The sequence below is a fragment of the Wolffia australiana genome, chromosome 14 (assembly GCF_029677425.1).
Source record: "Wolffia australiana isolate 7733 chromosome 14, ASM2967742v1".
In the NCBI taxonomy this organism is placed as follows: domain Eukaryota; kingdom Viridiplantae; phylum Streptophyta; class Magnoliopsida; order Alismatales; family Araceae; genus Wolffia; species Wolffia australiana.
In genome coordinates, this window is record NC_135848.1 from 6,599,328 (window position 1) to 6,619,041 (window position 19,714).

Genomic DNA, 19,714 nt, shown 5'->3' on the forward strand with positions numbered 1-19,714 from the left:
AGCACCCGAGGAGCCGGCACTACCCAGCTCGCCACCGAGACGAGTCCAGCCACCACGACGAGCCGCTGCAGCAACACAGGATCCCGCATTCCGTTACTCGGCATGACGCGGACGCCGACCACCGGAGCACACCGTTACAGTCAGTTACTTTATCTTATAGTTTTCCCTTTATTCGTATTGTCGTGTAGCGGGGGAAGGGCCCATGGGAGGAACCCTTTCCCCCCCTTTTTTTTTATGTTGGGCCTGACAAGCCCGTTTCCTATTTTCTTGCTTATTTTCTCTCCCTTTTATTTTGTGTTATGGGACTTAAGGAAGGGCCATCTTCACCGATATATAAGGGGAAGAGGTGGGCTCTTCCCTTACTTTGACCTAAATTTTGAAGAATGATATTTTGAGAAGAAGGGTCAGGTCGTGGAGAAGAATAGAAGAAAGAAGAAGAAGAGGAGAAGGAAGAAGAAGAGGGGAGGAAGAGGAGAAGGGGGAGAGGAAAGAGGAAGGGCAGCCGCCGCCACGCCGCGCCGCCCGCACCCGCCGCGCCGCTGCCCGCCACCGCGCCCGCTGCCGCGCGCGCCGCCACGCCACGCCGCGCCGCGCGCGCGCCGCCTGCCGCCGCCCGCCACGCCGCCAAGGCCGCGCTGGCACGCCGCTTCGCGCCAGCCGCCCGCTGCCATGCGCGCCGCTGCCGCGCCGCGTCATGCTCGCCACGCGCGCCACGCGCTCACTGCCGCGCCTGTCAGCGCCGCTGGCCGCCAGGCGCCGCCCGCGCTGCCGCGCGCCGTCGCGCCGCTCACCGCGCGCCGCCGCCAAGGCCGCGCCATCGCCGCTTCGCCGCCATCGCCGCCGCCGCCGCCGCGCGCGCGCCTGCCGCCGCGCGCCGCCGCGCCGCCGCCAAGGCGCGCCACCGCCGCCGCTTCGCCGCCATGCGCCTGCCGCTGCGCTGCCGCGCCGCCGCCGCTGCGCGCCGCCGCTGCCAAGACGCCGCCGCCGCGCTGACGCGCCGCCAGCGCTGACGCGCCCGCGCCAAGGCCGATCGCGCCTACCACCACGTCGACCACATCTCCCGCATCGCTCCGCGCTGACTGCGCACAGCCGCCTCCGCACCAGTCAACCTCCGCGCACCCGACAACTCCCCTCCGGAACCAGTTGGTGCGAAATCCCGCCGCCAGCGATGAAGGTACTCTGCTTTCCCTAGCCTCTTACGTCATTTATTTCCATCAGTATTCTTTCGTATTGCCTCCACCGCGCCGGGTTAGATAGGTGAGTGGGACAGATTGAGAGAACGACAAACAAAGACGGCGTCTTACCTGTCGGCAGTCGGGACGCCCGACGCGCGTGTGAGCATTCCAGTGGGAGTTACCCCATTCGACGGCGGCGTGCGCCTCGACCCACCTCGGGCGACTTGGAGGGCTGGACCGACCCAGCTTGGCGACCCGCCCCGCTCGGGTTGGCTCGTAGCTTGTCGGCGCATTGCACGCACGTTGTAGAATCATTGTCTCGCTATCGCCATACATATATTTCTGTTCTCCGCATATCCATCGGTTGACGTCGTGGACGTAACCCGATTAGTTAGCGATACGACACCGAGTTCCTTCCTTCGGTGACGGTCGGACGCCGTTGAGACGACGTCCGGCATCAGAGAGAGACAGAGAGAGAGAGGGAGAGAGAGAGAGAGGGCGAGAGGGAGAGAGAGACAGAGAGAGAGAGGGAGAGGGAGAGGGAGAGAGGGAGAGAGGGAGAGGGAGAGGGAGAGAGACAGACAGACAAACAGAGAGAGAGAGGGAGAGGGAGTGAGGGAGAGAGAGAGAGACAGAGAGAGAGAGGGAGAGGGAGAGAGGGAGAGGGAGAGAGGGAGAGGGAGAGAGGGAGAGGGAGAGAGGGAGAGGGAGAGAGAGAGACAGAGAGAGAGAGAGGGAGAGGGAAGAGAGGGAGAGAGAGGGAGAGAGAGAGGGGGGAGAGAGAGGGGGAGAGAGAGAGGGGGAGAGAGAGAGACAGAGAGAGAGGGGGGAGACAGACAGAGAGAGGGGGGACAGAGACAGAGAGAGGGAGAGAGGGAGAGAGAGAGAGAGACATGAATAAATATTTTCATATTTTCCAAAATATTGATAGCTTAAACTTTTTTCAGAGAGAGAGAGAGACTTGGATTAAGGAATATTTTAATTTTTTTCTTCAAAAAGTTAAAATCTCATTCAAAAAGGAATCAGTCACGGCTCCTACACAAAATCAATATCCGAGAACATTCCAACGTTGTTATTCCAGGAATATTACTTACATCTCGGGCCCCCTTTCTCCCCCTTTTATAATCCCCCGTAAAAGAAATGGTCGCCGGAAGCCCTGAGCTCCCCCGCCCCCGCCGCCCCGCCGCCCTCCGCCCTCCGCCGCCGCGCGCCGCCGCCTCCCCGACTCTCCTCTCCCTCACCAAGCTCCTCCGCTCCCTCTGCAGCGATGGTCGCCTCTCCAACGCCCTCCGCCTCTTCCACTTCATGGCCGCCCACTCCCCCTTCTCCCCCGACGTCGTCGTCTACGGCATCCTCGTCGACGGCTTCGCCAAGCGCGGCCGCGTCGTCGACTGCCTCGCCCTCCTCGCCCGCGCCCTCTCCACCGGCGTCCGCCCCGACGTCGTCCTCTTCAGCTCCCTCCTCGACGGCTACGTCTCTATCGGCCGGCTCGAACCCGCCTTCGACCTCCGCCGCGCCATGTCCTCGATCGGGGTCAAGCCCAACGCGGTCACCTTCGGCGTGCTCCTCAAGGGCCTCTGCCGCCTCGGCCGAGTCGCCGAGGCCCACGGCTTTCTTCCCGCCATGATCAAATCCGGGCTCAGGCCCGGCGCCCACGCCTACGGCACCCTCATCGACGGGCTCTTCGCCTCCGGCCAGCTCCGCGGCGCCGTCGATCTGCACCGCCGCATGACCCGAGACGACGCCTGCGCCGTCGATGCGGTGGTCCTCAGCGTGCTCGTCAAGGGCCTCGCCCGCGCTGGCCGCCCCCACGACGCGCTCCGCCTCCTCGTCAAGTCGGCCGCCGCGGCGCGCTCCATCGTCGCCTTCAACGTCCTCATCGACGGCCTCTGCAAGGCCGGGATGTTGACCGAGGCCGTCGCGGCCTGGCAGCTGCTCGTCGGCGACGGTCTGACCCCCGATGTCGTCACCTTCACGGCCCTGGTCAACGGGCTGAGCGAGCTGGGCAGGCTGAGAGAGGCCGCCATGGCCTTCTTCCTGATGGTCAAAGTCGGTCTTCCCGTTGACCTGGTCTGCTATGGCAGCTTGGTCAACGGCTACTGCAAGCGCAAGGATGTAGACTCTGCACTCCGGATCTTCCGGCTGATGCGAGGCGGCGGCGTTCTCCCTGACATCTGCATCTTCAACGTTATCTTGCTGGGGCTGATAGAGCAAGGCTTGCTGGGACGAGCCAGGGAGCTGTTCTCAGAGCTCGCTGCGGCCACGGACGGGCCGGCAGCCGACGTGGTCAGCTACAATACCATGATTGGCGGCTGTGCCACCGCCGGGCTGTTGAGCGAGGCGTTGGAATTGGCCGAGGAGATGACGGGGAAGGGGCTCCGGCCCACCGCCATTACGTTCACGCACTTGATCCGCGGCTGCTGCCGGGAGGGGCGGATCGGCGAGGCAATGGAGCTGTTCAAACGGATGGCGGAAGCCAGGACGGCGCCGAATGTGTACACGTATAGCTGCCTGATGGATGGGCACGTCAAGGCCAGGGACATGGACAAGGCATTGGAACTGCATGAGGACATGCTCAGCAGTAAGGTTGACCCCAATATGATCAGCTACAGCGTGCTGATTGATGGTTTGTTCAAGGAAGGGAGGGCGGCGGAAGCCGTAATGGCTTTCGAGTGCGCCATGCACAGGGGCCTGGTGCCTGACGTTGTTGCATATGGAATTCTCATGAGAGGATTGTGCAGGGCTGGGAGAGTTTGTGAGGCAAGGATGATGCATGACAGAATGGTGCAAGATGGCATCCAGCCTGATGCTATGTTGTCGAGCTCCGTCGCCGGATTCCTGAACACGATGGGGTGAACTTAGAGCTAGCTGGTTGTGATTCTGACCATGATGCATTTGTCATCGTCTTATACCCAATTCTCAGTCTTTGTCATCATCATCATCATCCCCAAATATTGACATGTTCTTGTCATCCATAATTGGGCTTGGACGAAAGTCGATGAGGATGATGGTGAAGGCTCCTCGGAACCGGTTTACAATGATGAAGGCGATTTGTTATCATCATCCTCAGACATTGGTTGATGAGCTATTCATCATCTTCGTCTTCATTTGGGGTTGAAAAAATGATGAAGAGATGATTCGTCATCAACCAAATGATAATTCTGATGATGATGATTATCAACCACGTTTGGGGTGATGATGATGATGATGATTAACGATTCTTCAATCCTTAAATCTGACACATTCGCTTTCTTCTGAAGACTGAGCTAGAAGATTCATGGCTCAAATCGGTTGAATCTCTCGTCGAGTCCAGTACTTGTATTTTTAGTCCTGTACAGAAATATTTTGAATGATTTGTACAAAGTGGGTCGCTCATTTGACGGCCTCAAACTAATCGGATTGCTATATTCAATTGTTTCTTACAAATTTTTCTATGGAGGAAATTTTGATCTATTGAAACCTGTAACTGAGGTGCACCTTATCTCGATCACTCCTCTCTCTCTATCGCTCCTTTCTCTCCCCCTCTCTGTCTAAATAACTGGCAATGCCAATTTTTGCAACTCTAAATTGCACGCGGCGATTCTGATTTCACTACATTTCCAAAAGAACTGAAAAGGTCCGAGCTTTGTCTGCGTAAATCTCCGTGTGAATTATTGAAACTTTTTTATAATTGCAGAAAATATTTGTTGCGATTTACTATTCAACTGTTTATCTTGACCTTATCTGTAGATAAAAATTTGATCTCGAAACTTGGCTGAGGCGCCTGCCTGCAGAGACTCCATTCATATTTTGAAAGAAAGACCACGATTTAAGCACAATTGGTTTGGAACAGCTGATGGTTTAAATACCAGTTTCTTGGTGTGCAAATTTCTAGATTATTTTGCTATTCCTTTCTTTTGATCAGCGCAGGATGATTCCCTCTTAAGCGTGACAAAAACTGATAGGACATCACAATTAAATTAATTTTTGAGTTGTAATATGAAAATGTGATATGTTGATGCTTATTAACTGATAACATGCGCATTCTTTAAAGAAAGAGAAGGATTGGAGCCAATTTTTTGAAATTATTACCGGTGCAAGTGACAGCTCTTGGTGTGTAAATCCGCCTAAATATTTATTATTGAGGAAATATTTCGGCTGATTGACAAAATGTGATATCTCTCACCCGCTTTGTATTCATATGAATGTGATTTTGGCGAAACTTGGAACTGAGGGCGGTTGTCCGAATTGGGTCCAATGAATGATTTTCACTCATTCACAGTAGTAAAGATGAAAAAAAACCAATTTTATTTGGAATGCGGAATACATAAGAAATGCAGTATTTCAACTTTACAAATTTTGTGGAATTTTGACGATTCTAAATAGATTTATAAATATTTAAATAGGGAAGTTGCTTCTTAACATACCATAAAATAATATAATATAATTCAATTGTCTCTAAAGATATCTTTGGTGCATAAAAAGCTGAAATATTTTCTTGAAGTAAGGGATTTGGGGAATGTTCAATTCAGCTTCACTGCCTTGGTATGTGATGATCAGACAAACCATGGTAAATGCAATAAAATCATTGTTTATAAATAGTCAAGTCATAGAGTATGTTTCAAATGACTTGTGACATCATCTATTGAAAACATGTCTAAAAGAAACTTAAGACCGTAATTATTACTAAGTATGATCAGCTCTCTAGAGATAAAATAAGTTGATTGCAAGGTAAACATCAAAAAGAAAGGAATGCCATCATGTTTTTCATCATTGAAAGTAGGGAATGACAAACGTCATCCGTCACATCATTCATCATGATGACGGATGCATGATGGATGATGTGACTGGGGTGCTTGACATTTTTTGCCTTGTGATGGTGACGGATGACATGACAAAATACCTATGACGGGTGACATGACGGTGACGGAGGGTCTCAGATGGGTGATGTGATGGGACAACTGTAATGGATGAGAACGGTGATGGAAGGGAGAGAGAGAGGAAGACAAAAAGAGGGAGGGGGAGTCTGAGAGACAGAGGGGGATGAGAGCGGAGACCAAAAAAGAGAGAGAGAGAGGGAGTCCGATAAAGGGGGGTGGAGACCAAAAGAGAGGAAGTTTGAGGGAGAGAGATAGGGCGGCCAAAAGAGGGAAAGGAAGTCTGAGAGATGGGGGGCAGAGACACACACACGCGTGCGTGCACACAAACACAGAGAGAGAGAGAGAGAGAGAGAGAGAGAGAGAGAGAGAGAGAGAGAGAGAGAGAGAGAGAGAGAGAGAGAGAGAGAGAGAGAGAGCTTACCCTTCCTCTCAACCATGTCAGCTACTTTACCACTGTTGCTACTACCTTGAAGCAAAGCTTCTCAACCTCTTGCTGGAAACTGCCACACACAGAGCTTTACCTGAAGGGAGTAACGAGAAGAGATGGCAAGAGGAATGCAGATAAAACACTTGGGTTCTGCTTCACTCAGGTCCTTAAATAGAGTTCATTTGTGAGAGGTACAATGATGTATTTGATGTGAAACATCTGTAATATTCTCCTTCTAGATGTTTCCACATTCATATATTCTTCTAGATACTTCTACAACAGGTATTGTGTCAACAAGAGGGTGTCTGAGAGAGAGAGAGGGAGGAAGTTCGAGAGAGAGAGAGGGAGGAAGTTCGAGAGAGAGAGGGAGGAAGTTTGAGGTAGAGAGGGAGGAAGTTCGAGAGAGAGAGAGAGGGAGGAAGTTTGAGGGAGAGAGGGAGGAAGTTCGAGAGAGAGAGAGGGAGGAAGTTTGAGAGAGAGAGAGAGGGAGGAAGTTCGAGAGAGAGAGGGAGGAAGTTTGAGGGAGAGAGGGAGGAAGTGCGAGAGAGAGAGAGGGAGGAAGTTTGAGAGAGAGAGAGAGGGAGGGAGTGCGAGAGAGAGAGGGAGTAAGTTCGAGAGAGAGAGGGAGGAAGTTTGAGGGAGAGAGGGAGGAAGTTCGAGAGAGAGAGAGAGAGGAAGTTTGAGAGAGAGAGAGAGGGAGGAAGTGAGAGAGAGAGAGAGAGAAAGTCTGGGAGAAAGAGAGAGAAGGAAAGAGAGGAGAGAGAAGGAGAGGCAGCAAGAAATAGGGAAGGACACATGTGACCAAAATTCGGTCAGATTGGACCGAACCGAACCATCGGTCAGCCTTTTTAGGGCTGACCGGACGTTTGGTCCCGGTTCCAGTGCGAACGTCCAACCAGACCAATGACCGCATCTACTCCCTCTCCCCCTCTCTCAGTCTAGTGTTCGCCCATCCTGTACCGAGAATTGGATATCGGTATGGGGACGGGTGCTGAACTGAGTATCGGAAAACACTATTCTGATATACATTTTTACTGATATCCGGATATCGGATGACGATATCGGATATCGGTTGCTACAGTAATGGTATTCGATATTGTTATCCATTTTGATGGCGTCATCCGCCTCCGTCTCTCGGAATGGATGACGATATCGGATCTCAGAGTTGGATATCCAACAAATTAGTCCCTCACTGTTGTTCTCTTTCTCTCTCCCTCTCTCGCTTGCCTCTCTTCCTCATCCTCTCTCTCTCTCTCCCTCTCTCCTGCTCGCTCTCTCCCTCTGTCCCCGTCACCATCTCTCCTGCTCGCTCTCTCCCTCTGTCCCATCACCCTCTCTCCTGCTCGCTCTCTCCCTCTCTCCCCATCACCCTCTCTCCCACTCTCTTTTCCTCCCTCTCTCCCCATCAACCTTTCTCCCTATCGTTCTCTCCCTCTACACCTCTCGTTCGCACCCTCTACATTGCTCTCCCTCTTGTTCTCTCTCTCTCTCTCTACCTCTCTTCTCACCCTCTACCCTGCTCTCCCTCTTGTTCTCTCTCACTCTCTACCTCTCTTCTCACCCTCTACCCTGCTCTCCCTCTCCTTATCTCTCACTCTCTCCCTCTCTCTCCCCCTCAATCCTGCTCTCCATCTCTTCCTCTCGTTCCCTCTCCCTCTCTTCATCTCGTTCACTCCCTCTCTCTCTCCCTCTCCCTTTCTCTATCCCGCTCTCACCCTCTATCCCACTCTCACTCTCTCCATCTCGTTCTCTCCCTCTCTCTCACCCTCACTCCATCTCATTCTCTCCCTCTCTCTCACTCCCATCCATCTTGCTCTCTCTCTCTCTCTCTCCCTCTCCCTCTCACCCTCTCTCACCTCTCACTGTCCTCTCTCCCTCTCGTCCTCTCCCTCTCTCTCTCTCTCTCTCACCCAATCTCCCTGATCTCACTCTCCTATCTCCCTCTCGTTCTCTCCTTCTCTCTCTCACCCTCTCTCCCGCTGTCACTGACACCTCTCCCTCTCTCTCTCACACACAATCTCTTCCTGCTCTCCCTCTCCTCTCTCCTTTTCTCTCTCACAATCTCTCCCTGCTCTCGCTCTCCTCTCTCCCTCTCTCTCTCTCACCCTATCATGCTCTCCCTCTCTTCCTCCCCTACTCTCATCCTCTCTCCTGTTCTCCCTCTATTCTCTCTCTCTCACGCTCTCCCTCTCTCCCGCTCTCACCCTCATTCTCTCTCCCTCTCTCACTCTCTCTCCATCACTCTCTCCCTCTCTCCCTCTGATGGCGTGGCACCGTCCGAGACCGCAGGACCATCGCTCGAGGAGTCGGCACCGCCATCGATCTCGCCACCGACTTGCGTCCAGCCCGCACGACAAGCTAAAACGACGACGCGCGCACCCGGATTTAAATATCCCGGGTAACGACGCGCCATCTTCGATTCCGTCTATCACTTTCATCTCTCGCATTTATGCTTTCTTTCATAGTTTTCTGTTCGTCGTACCTACGATGTAGTGAGGGGAAGTTCCCGTATAAGGATATCTTCCCCTCCTGTTGATGGTCCTTAGTTTAAGCCTTTCCTTTCTTTTCATTTTGTTTTTCATTTTGTAGTTCAAGGGCCCATCCACCTCTCTCCTATAAAAGGGAGGGGTGGGCCCCCCCCTAGTACTCTTGAATTTTCATTGAAAAGTCTAACGTTTGGGAAGTCAAAGAGTCACTTCGTGGAGGAGAGGAAGAAGGAAGAAGGAAGAAGGAAGAAGGAGGAGGAGGAAGGAAGAGGAGAAGGAAGAAAGGCGAGAAGAGAAAGAGACGCCGCCGCCGCCACCGCTCTTTGTCATGAGCGCTGCCGCCGCCGCCGCCTCCACCGTCCCCACTTTCGCCGCCCAGCGCCGCTGCTCCAGCCCCCGCGCGCCGCCGACCGCCAACCTGTGTGTCGTCCGCACCGCCGAACGCGCGCCACTCCCCACCACCCACGCACCGCCGTCGCGCGGTTTCGCGCCCGCTACCCGCCTCGCGCGCGTCCCCCTGGCGCGACTGCGCGCTCCAGCCGCGCCTGCTCCCCACCTCGTGCGCGCGTCTCAGCGCGACGATGCAAACGACGGCAACGGATTGCCACAAGGGAGAGGGGGAGGATTTGCCGTCCGAGCGGCAGCGCGGCGGTAACGCGGCGGCGGCGAAGACGACAGGGGTGAAAATGAAAACTGTTTTACTATTTCAAAATTCACCAACAGTTCACGTCAAGGGAGGGGGCTTTTATAACCTTCTCCCTTGAGACGTTTTGGATTACAATAAAAAAAAACAGAAAACTATTAAAATAAAAAAAAGGAAAATAAAAAGGGATAAACGAAAGTTTATCTAGTTAAGGGGGGGGTCCCCTGTTGTTCCGCACCACATAGAGAGGGAGTACAAGATAGGGAGAGAGGAACGGAGAAAGAAGAGTCTAAGAGAGAGAGGAAGACGGACAGACAGAAGTGTTAAGCAAGAAGAAGACAAAGACGAAGAAGGGAGAGAACAACTCGGCAGCCACGTCAGCAACACAGTTCGCCAATAGGGATTTTAATAAAGATTAGCTAGTAAAAATAAGATACATACCGTATACTCGTTAAGAGGATTATTAATGTAACACGACCTGCCGGGATCGAGCAGCTCGTGTTTACACCACAAGGAGTGGAGGGCAGAGTGGCGGAGCGGCAGCACGAGGCGGATGCTTCGGTGATTCGGTGGGCCCCGCTTCCAGTAGGGAATGGTTGATGATGGCGGTGATGTCAACATGTCCTCGGAGTAGTCTCGACGAGGAAGCGAGATGACGACAACGCCCACAAGCTGCAAATCTTGGATCTCCAAGAAGTGCCCTCGGAGTAGTCTTGACGAGGAGGCGGTGACGATACTGAAGAGTTGCCAAGCTTGAATCATTAAGAACGGCCTCAGAGTGGTCTCGACGTGAGAATGTATATTGATGACTCACAGAGTAGTCTCGACGTCAGGGTATATAGTGATGACTCACGGAGTAGTCTCGACGTGAGGGAATGTAGTGACTACGAACTAACTATGAAGCCAGCGGCATAAGGCGGCTGCATCTATATCCTATCAAAGGGCTAAGAAGGCTACAACTAACTACGAAGGCTGTAACTAGATGGTTCTAACTAAGTAGGCTTGTGACTGTGAGGGTTCTAACTAACTATGAATGGATGGTAACCGACGTGAGCATCGGCAGCGGTGGGTCGCCAACAAGTCCTCGGAGTGATCTCGACGAAGAAATGTTGGCGACAACAACCTCCAAGAACTGAAAGTCTTGATTCTTATGGATTCGACGAATGGATGGTAACCGACGTGGAGGGGTCCGAGCCGGCCGTGGCGCTAGGCAGGCAGAGGCGGCGTGGAGGGGTCGACAGGGAGGCGGCGTTGGGCGGTGGGCGGTGGCCAGAACTGGTCGAGGGGTGGCTGAGCAGGACGAGACAGCTGAAGGCGCCCGATGAAGCCGGTCAAGAAAGCCTCAAAGTAGCCAAGGCGGTGGAGCTGGCGGCGCCGGCGATGGCGGCGCTAGAGCTCCGGCGAAGTCGACGGAAGGAGCCCAAACAAACAATTCTTGATGGCATATTTGTAATTTTTCAGAACTTCCCAAAAGTCACAAGAAAACTCTAAAATACTCCTAAAATGCCTAAACTACTCTAGGGGGCTACATTTTGAAAATCTCTTTCAATTTCACCCTTTTTCTTACACGGGGCAAACTTCCTTTTATAGGGAAGAAAATGCCCAAATCAGTTAGGGAAATAGGAACAAACATACAAACAGAAAACAACAACAAAAAAACAGGAAAAAAAACTCCTTAAGGCATGATGTGATGGCGAAACCTTCAACTATCCGCATTTTTTTTCCCTAGGTCTAGATAAATTTTCATCTTTTAGGTTAAGTGTTTTTCCCCTTATTTTCCTCATGGGTCCTATATAAGGAACCCCAATGTAATAGACAGATAGATTTTTCCCTTTGAGAGAAACCATTTTTTGGAAAGAGGTCCGAGTGACCTAGAAGAAGGCGGCTCCGCCGCCGCCGGTACCTTCAGGCTGCCCGCCCGCGCCGCCCGCGCACCGCCGCCGCCGGTACCTTCCGGCTGCCCGCCCTCGCCGTGCCCGCGTCACCTCGCGCGCCGCGCTGCCCGCGTCGCCCGCGCCGCCCACACCGCCCAGCGCGCGCCGCGCCCAGTCGCTGAGTCAGGCCGCGCCACCACGCGCCCAGGCTCAGCCGACCGGCCCAATGGGCCATTTGGCCTAATGGGCCGGCACCAGCCGGCTGGGCCCATCAGGCCCAGCCGCCGACACCGTGCCCCGAGGTGCTGCAACTCCGTGCCCGAGGCGCCGCAAGTCAACGCCTTGAGGCGCCGTTTACCCTTAGCCGCCGGGTACACTTCCCGAGGTTGCCACGTCAGCCCTAGCCCCTGTGGGCCTTCGTTATCGGGCCACCACCGGCCCATCAAGCCTCCTGGCCCATCACCGCGGCCTGAACCGTGGTCCCGCCAGCGGCCCGGACCTCGGCCCAAGCCACGGTCCAACCGCGGCCCAAGCCACGGTCCAACCGCGGCCCAAGCCACGGCCCTAGCCTCGGCCCAGCCGCGGCCCACCCCGGCCGCCGCCGCCACCTCTGGCCGCCGCCGCCATCACCGACCGCCGATGCCACCGCTCGATGCCGCCACTGCTGTTGCTCACCGCCGCTCGCCGACACCGCCGCTGCCGCCACCGCTGCTTGATGCCGCCGTCGCACGACGCCGCCGCTGCACTGTTTGTCGCCATTCTCGTCATCCGGCCGGTTGAACCGCCCCGCCCATCAGTAGCTGGGCCCACCAGCGCCTCGACGACTATCTGTGGAGCGCCGATCACGTGAAGATAGAGACATCCTTTGGCCCCAACGAATTGAGGACCCGCGCAGAACCCTTCCGGGACACCCCCACCTAGAGCGGGACGTGCCGTCCAAGATCACTGTCCTCAGAGAAGGATGAACGGACCACGCTCCCGCCGAAGGACGTCGACGACGTCCGTCCTGCATCACGATGGTCCCCCATCAATTATACAGTCAGGATTAAATCTAAGATTAAACATAGATAGGATAAAATATAGACGGCCAGGATAACATCTAGATAGGTAACAAACTAACGGATCGGATGAGTCTTGTTCTACCGTTATAACAATTATAACGGCAAGGATTAAAACGTTATATAACAAACTATTATAATGTACAATAAATACAAACCAATGTTTCATGAATAAATTGCGGCTTCAAATGATCTAAACTACATCTCTCTCTTTCCCTCTCTCTTTCTCTCTCTACTCCTTTTCTTCTACCTCATTTCTTATTATTAAGTGAACAGAAGATTCAAGAATCTTCACAAGGTATCGGAGCAACAAGGTTGCATCTAATATGGCCGAAGAGAAGCTCGCCGCAGCTACCACCACCACCCTTATAGTTCCTTCCAGTCTGAATTTTCTTGGAGTAGTGCCGATTGTCGTTCCGCCAATTATCAAATGTGGAGAAACATCATTCTCTAGCAGGCGGCGGCGAAGTCGCCGTGGTTGGCAGTCGGGCTACTACAGCCATGGCTGGCTACCGCGGTCGCGGCCACAATTGTAGCAGTGACTACAACTGCGGCTACGGCTACAGCTTCGGCTTTCGGCTGCCGGCATGGTGGTTGTCAGCTGCGACTGGCAGTTGTCGGTTGTGGCTACAGACGACTGCGGTTGTGGCTATGACTGTCACGACTGTGACTTGCGGCTGTGGCCGTGGCCTGTGGCTGCGATTGCTGTTGTGGCTTTCATGACTGCGGCTTGCAATTACGTCTTCGGCCGCCAACGGCGGGTGGGGCCGTGGCTGGCGGCCGTGTGGAAGACCGGGGGGAAACTACTCGGCTGGGCTTTTGTCATGCGCAGGGGTGCCTGGAGTGACCAACGGCCGAAAGTCCAGCGAGGCGGTGATGACGACGCTAGCGATGGTGGCAGCGGCACTCCGGCGAAGGCTGCGATGACCTAATTTTGTTTCTCTCTAAGAGGGGAAGTTGCATAATTATCTCAAACCCTAAAACTAAACTGGAAAACCAAAGGTATTACACTTTTGAACTCTTTTTTCTTCTCTCTTTTCTTACGATGGGCACCCCCCGCTTATAGGGGCAAATATGGGCCTTCCCCCTTAGAAATAAAGGGAAGAAGCCCAAGTAAGTCTTGTCATAGAGGCCCCTAATAAGAGAGAGCTCCACATACATGCCCATACATGGGCTCGCACACGCACAAAAATATAGGACCATACCGGGGTCCAAACAAGTGAGAACAAACATAGAAACTACGTCTTTGAGGCTAGATGGTCCCCAATCAAGAATCTTTATAAGAAGGAGCACAAGAGATGGAGAGAGAAAGAAAAAGAAAGGGAGTCAGAGAGAGGGAGAAAGTGACAAAGAGAGAGACAAAAAAAATATTTAAAACTAAACAATTAAATTATTTAATTGTGAATATGCCCTTGCGTTCCCTGCGATGGAGATGCCGTTTGGTGGCAGGACGAGGATGGTACGACAGCTCTAGTGATTGTGACGAAAATGTAACAGAGTTTTTGAAAATATGGGATGCATGATGGGACAAGAGATGTGATGAACTCAATGCCATGCTCTCATCTGTCACCACTCATCATCTGTCCAATCACGTCTCGGATACACCATTCCCTAATTAAAAGTTTATCATATAATTTTGAAGTACGTGAAATTTCAATCCAATTTGGACTGATGTAATCTGAGAAACAACTGTCAATGCTCATTATCTAGCTTTATTATAAAATGTTATTATACCTTCAATAGATGAAATATTATAATAAGAATTTAGTTATTTACATATAAATGTTAAAAAATATTCAAGTCCTAGTTCAGGGTTTTCCTGAAATTTTTGGTGCCAAATTGATGAGAAATTTAATTTATATGCCTATTTTTAGAAGGTTTTAATAAATATGTAAGAAATTAAACTAGTGCCTAAATTTTTTGACATCATCTAGCTCTATTGAGGTTTCATGTAATGATTTGGTTCCTCTAAAATTAATTTATTCAATGGTTTAATACAATATTTGTTTTCAAATTCATAGAATGGATGAGATAAATAAATTAAATTTCAAATCTAGAGACACCAAAATTTATCTGATCAGTTCATATAAAAAGGAGGTATCATTTCTACCTGAGAGAAATGATACCTCCTTTTTATGATGTACAATGGATATCGTGTGGCCTTCAAGCCAATGACACATATATGCCATGTCTAAGTTTGTCGAAACTAATATTTATTCATCATGATTTTCATGTGATGTTTACAATGAAGACCTTGAATACATTCAAAGACTTTTTAGTATCTAAACTATTCAGAAATTTATGGCCTTGATCCAAACTTGATTGTAAAATAGAATATAAAATAAAAAATGGATTAGAAAACCAAAAGCATAGAAAAATCAAAACCATAACCTTTACATAGGTCACTTCTGCAATTTCATGGTTCCTCAAGTGATCACCTTGAAGCAGTTCAAATGTCCAGCCTCAAGATGTATCCATGGGATCTTCAGAGCATGGGCTCTCTGACGGATATTATGTGGCTGTCAAGAAAAATCAAACCGCCATGTTTATTTAAGTTCATTGAATAAAATATAACATTCATTATTATTCTAGTGTGATGTTTATAATGAAGTCCATGAATACGTGCAATGACCCAGTGAATTATGATCAGATCATAATACTTAGATCACTAGTCAATAAATATGGATTCTAAATATTCCTATTTGATGGGTAGTCGAGATGGACATCAAATTATCCAGATAGGATAACACTAACTGATCCTATTTATACGATGATAACAGATCCTGTGGCTATTAGTGTAGCGACACTAAGGATAGATAGTGGGTTCTCTTTGGCAAAATAGTTAACTGAATTGATCTGTATGAATCCCTGAATAGTATTATACCTAAACGTTAATCAGGTTGATTTATATCTCGGTTGTATCACTAACATGAGACAATAAGGACATATGAATGGACAATTACATTTTGACTACGACTTATAAGCCTCTAATCATGAGATTCAAACAAGTCACAACTCAGATGTAGAAACAAGATCACGAAGATGATTGAGTGGTCAAGATGGGGTCATCCATCCTTGGTATAAGAGGAGATTTACTCAAGGAAGACGTAGCAGAAAATCCTTGACCAGGGTAGTGACGATCCCCATTACACATCACATCAGTACTAATCCAATGAAGAATTAGGGTTTGACGATCAACCATACCCTAAGTCATTCGAGAGTCTTGTGAGGATGATGGATTATATATATGATAACCGATGATGGTAAAGGTTCCATGAGAGAGTTTAAACACTACTTGATATCTTCTAGAGCATGAGGTGTAGTTTGGCACCCCATAGGCTGGAAATTTAAGGCATCAATTGGGTTAAATCGATCCTTAGTTAATTAATTTATATGTTGATATAGTTATTTAATAAGGTTGGCTAATAATTGTTATTAGGATACTAAAGTTATTAACTAGAATGATACATGGGCAAGAGGGTCACACACATAAAGTCATAGGGGCATTGGTGAATATATTTTAATTTATGGGATCTTTGAGAAAAAATAATTAAAATATAAATAGGAAAGGGGCCACTCATTTCAAGCACCCAAGCCAGCCAGAATTGAGAGTCTCAAGATATCGCCATTTTACTGGCATTTAATCTCAGCAGTTGGATCATTTGATTATTTTTAAAAAACTGGTTTTTCTTATTAACTGACACTTTTTTTCCCTGTTTTCACCATCCTCAGATCTCATTCTGGCACATCATTGCGCACTTCCACAGGCCGCAATCATTGGAGAATGATCGTGCACTTGACATCTTACAAAGCGCCACGTCGCCCTGTATTAAAAAAAAGAAAAGACAACGTCATTTTTTTGTTAAAATTATTACATGCGGTTTTTGATTGCCGCGTGGATTTAATGCACATCCTTTCTCCACTATACTATCTTCTCCACTCAACCAAGGAGAGTGTCTTCATTGTGAGAAGCTCTTCAAGATTTTCAAGAAGGATTAAAGAAGAAGAGGTGGAGACCCAAGCGCCACGTGATCACATGGATACTTCTAGAGGCCGGACAAGTGAACGACTTTAGAGCGATGTCAATGATAACAGGTCAAGGGTGGACCAAGTTCCCCATAAGATATATTTGAGGGATTATTTCATAGATCAATTGTGAATTGATTCACATGCTTCTGCACCATGGAATCATGGTTTTTCATGGTTGAACTAAGGCATAGAACCCAACCATCTCCTCTTTCTTTTGCAAAATGGATTTCCAAAATTCTGGTTTCCTCTCGATTGGATGCTAACAAAGAGGGGGGGCACTCAAAATGTCTTGCTTTGGTATCAAATGAGATTTATCTTGTCTATTTATATGTTTTGGGAAAACATTCAAAAAAGTCTCTCAGAAAATTGAAAAATAATCTCTGTGTGCAGGTACAATTAATAAAAGTCTCTAAACTTAGTGTATCTACCAAGATACAAAAACCTTGAAAGTATGATCCTCTATGCCCATGTGTCATGCAGTCAAATCCCGAGCTATGTCAATCGCTTGAATTCGGCGCGTGCTGGCCTCAATGCTTGGAATGAGCAGCCTTGATCTCTTACAGCGGAAGTCTTTTCCAAGTGCCTAAGATCACATAGAAGGGGTTAGAGGAGAGTGTGGGGATGCAGCCCCCTCGAGGAATAGGGTCATTGCATTGATATCATAAATGGTTACATCGTAGTCATGATCATTACATGGGGGAAGACTAGGGTTGATAACGAAGTAAAGAGACGAGGCGTCACACGCCTAGGTAGATGCACCACTACGTCTTGAGGCCCACAGCCTTGCATGCATGCCTGCCGGCATCGACATTACACACGTACCTCTAGGCCGGGCGCCGCACGCCTAGGGGCCTAGCGATTACACACGCCAGCCCCGCCTCTAGGTGATCACACATGCCGCAGCACCCGCGGTGGCACCTTTCGCTCAATCCGTTCGGACGCCGCCATGCTCAGCTCCTCAAACTGGGCGCCACACACCCAGCGCTACCCGTGGGAACACCACACTCCCCCATGCCGTCTTGGTGCTCATTGTGCACCAATAGCCTTAGTCTCCTAGCGAGATGTCTCCCGCCCCGCACCCCGCATACGCAATGCGCCCATTGCCCGCGCGGCCACCTCGTGGCATCCCGCACAACTCAACGCGCTGCACCCGTGGCATGCCGCCGAGCCTGTGTGCCCCACGCCCACGCGCGGCGCTTGGCGCTCCCACGCGGTGCTTGGCACTCCTGCATGGGGTGTGGCGCTCCCACATGGTGCTTGGCACTCCCGAGCGGCGCTTGGCGCTCATGTGAAGCATTGGCTCCTAGGCGTGGTGTTTGGCACCCACGCACTCACACCTGTCAGCCTGCACACCCAGCATGCACAGACTTCACCTGATCCGTTCCGCCAAGACACGCACACCGTCCGCAGTAAATCACCACATACGGGGGCGATGGCCTGAAAGATCAGTTTGGGCATCACCACCCTTAGTGTATCGTAACACTAATTGGACTCAGTCAATACAAATCGTGAATCTCACGCGAACATGCCCTCCCAATAAACACGCAGTCCTCTGGACAGGGAATGCCGCTTAGTTAGGGGTCTAACACCATGTATCAATATAGATAATACCATTTGTAATGCCTATCTTATTAATCAACTAAATCACATCTATCTTATTTATCATGGAGTAATTTAACCTAATAGATTGGTTAAGTTGGCTTATCTGGTGCTAGGCTACAATTGGTGGCCTATAAGATACAAAGTAGTACGTCAACTTTTTCATGAAACTCTTACAATCATCAGTTACTGTGTCTGTATTGTCTCCCATCCGTGCAAGACTCCCGAACGACTTAGGTTGTGATTAATCATCAAAAACTAAATTGAACATTCTAGATAGTGATGATGTGTGGTGAAATCATGGAAGACCAACTCCTCTAATATTTTCACTACCCTGTCCACAGATTTAACTACATCATCTCGTTTTGAGTCAATTTCCTCTAATACAACGGGCAAACAGTCCCAACTTGACTACACAATCATCTTCGTGGATTTGTTGCTACATATGAGCCAAGATAGTTTGGAATCCACTCATTAGAGACGCGTAGGTTGTAGTCAAAACTTAATCGTCCATCCACAAAGCATTTTGATGTCTCAGGTCTAAGGACTAGTGTCATGTGGTCAAATCTCGACACTATCTATGTGCCAATACCTTAGTCTCCAGCCTCTCATCCCACACACGTGATGCACACAGTGTACACGCACAACCGCGTGGCTCACTTGCACGACTCCACACACAACACCGCGGCAATGCCGCCCAGCTTGGGCATCCACGCACATGCTTGGCACACATGATGGATATTATGTGGCCGTCAAGCCAATCACACTACCATGTTTATTTAAGTTCATTGAATAAAATATTTGTGTTATTTATTATTACGTAAGATGTTTATAATGAAGTCCATGAATACGTGCAATGACTTAATGAATTATGATGATATCATAATACAGTGATCACTAGTCTTTAAACATGTATTTTAAATATTCCTTTTATACTTGTATTTGAGAGTTTCTCTTCTCTGAAATTGGCGATTTTGTTGTAACTTTTGCTACAGACCTCCGATCGAGCAAAATTTTATTTCATTGGATTTGGAAGGTCTTAAGCTATAGGAATAGACTAAAAACATCCAAAACAATGCACTATATCTCTGGATCGAAGGGATTCAAACTTGAAGGTCAGTTTTCTATTTTCAAATTTTATCTTGGCATATCTTTTGATTTAGGAGACATATATATGTCGAATCTGTGCTTGATCTGCCCGTCTCCATAAGCTGAATAAATTAGTATGTATCATTCCTGATCTTTCTTATTTTTTAGATGAATTTTTATGATTTATCCAATATTTTACATATTATATTTTCTCATATTTCTTGGCGGCCCGCAATCCAATGTGGGCCGTTGAGCTGGATTGCTCACAAAGCCGCCTGCCTGACGTGTCTGACACGTCAATGGGTGCACTTTTCGAGGCCACCACGAATGATCGCTCGATCAGCAAGTGATGCCGGACGATGGTGGCGTCGTCGTTCGAGTGGATATCGAGACGAGGCTCTGATACCAATTTGATGTCGGGTGTCATCGAGGACGTCGTCCAGTCGGTACTTAGTTAGTGATGTCAGACATCGAT

At 49.7% G+C, this 19,714-nt stretch overlaps 1 protein-coding gene across 1 annotated transcript; it reads left to right on the forward strand.

Moving 5' to 3' along the window:
- Positions 1 to 2,315: 2,315 nt before the first annotated feature.
- Positions 2,316 to 4,628, forward strand: LOC144712481 (Tetratricopeptide repeat (TPR)-like superfamily protein). The gene has a single exon (XM_078586781.1). It carries the CDS (start codon positions 2,316 to 2,318, stop codon positions 4,029 to 4,031), a length of 1,716 nt encoding a protein of 571 aa, XP_078442907.1. The 3' UTR covers positions 4,032 to 4,628.
- The last annotated feature ends 15,086 nt before the right edge of the window (positions 4,629 to 19,714 follow it).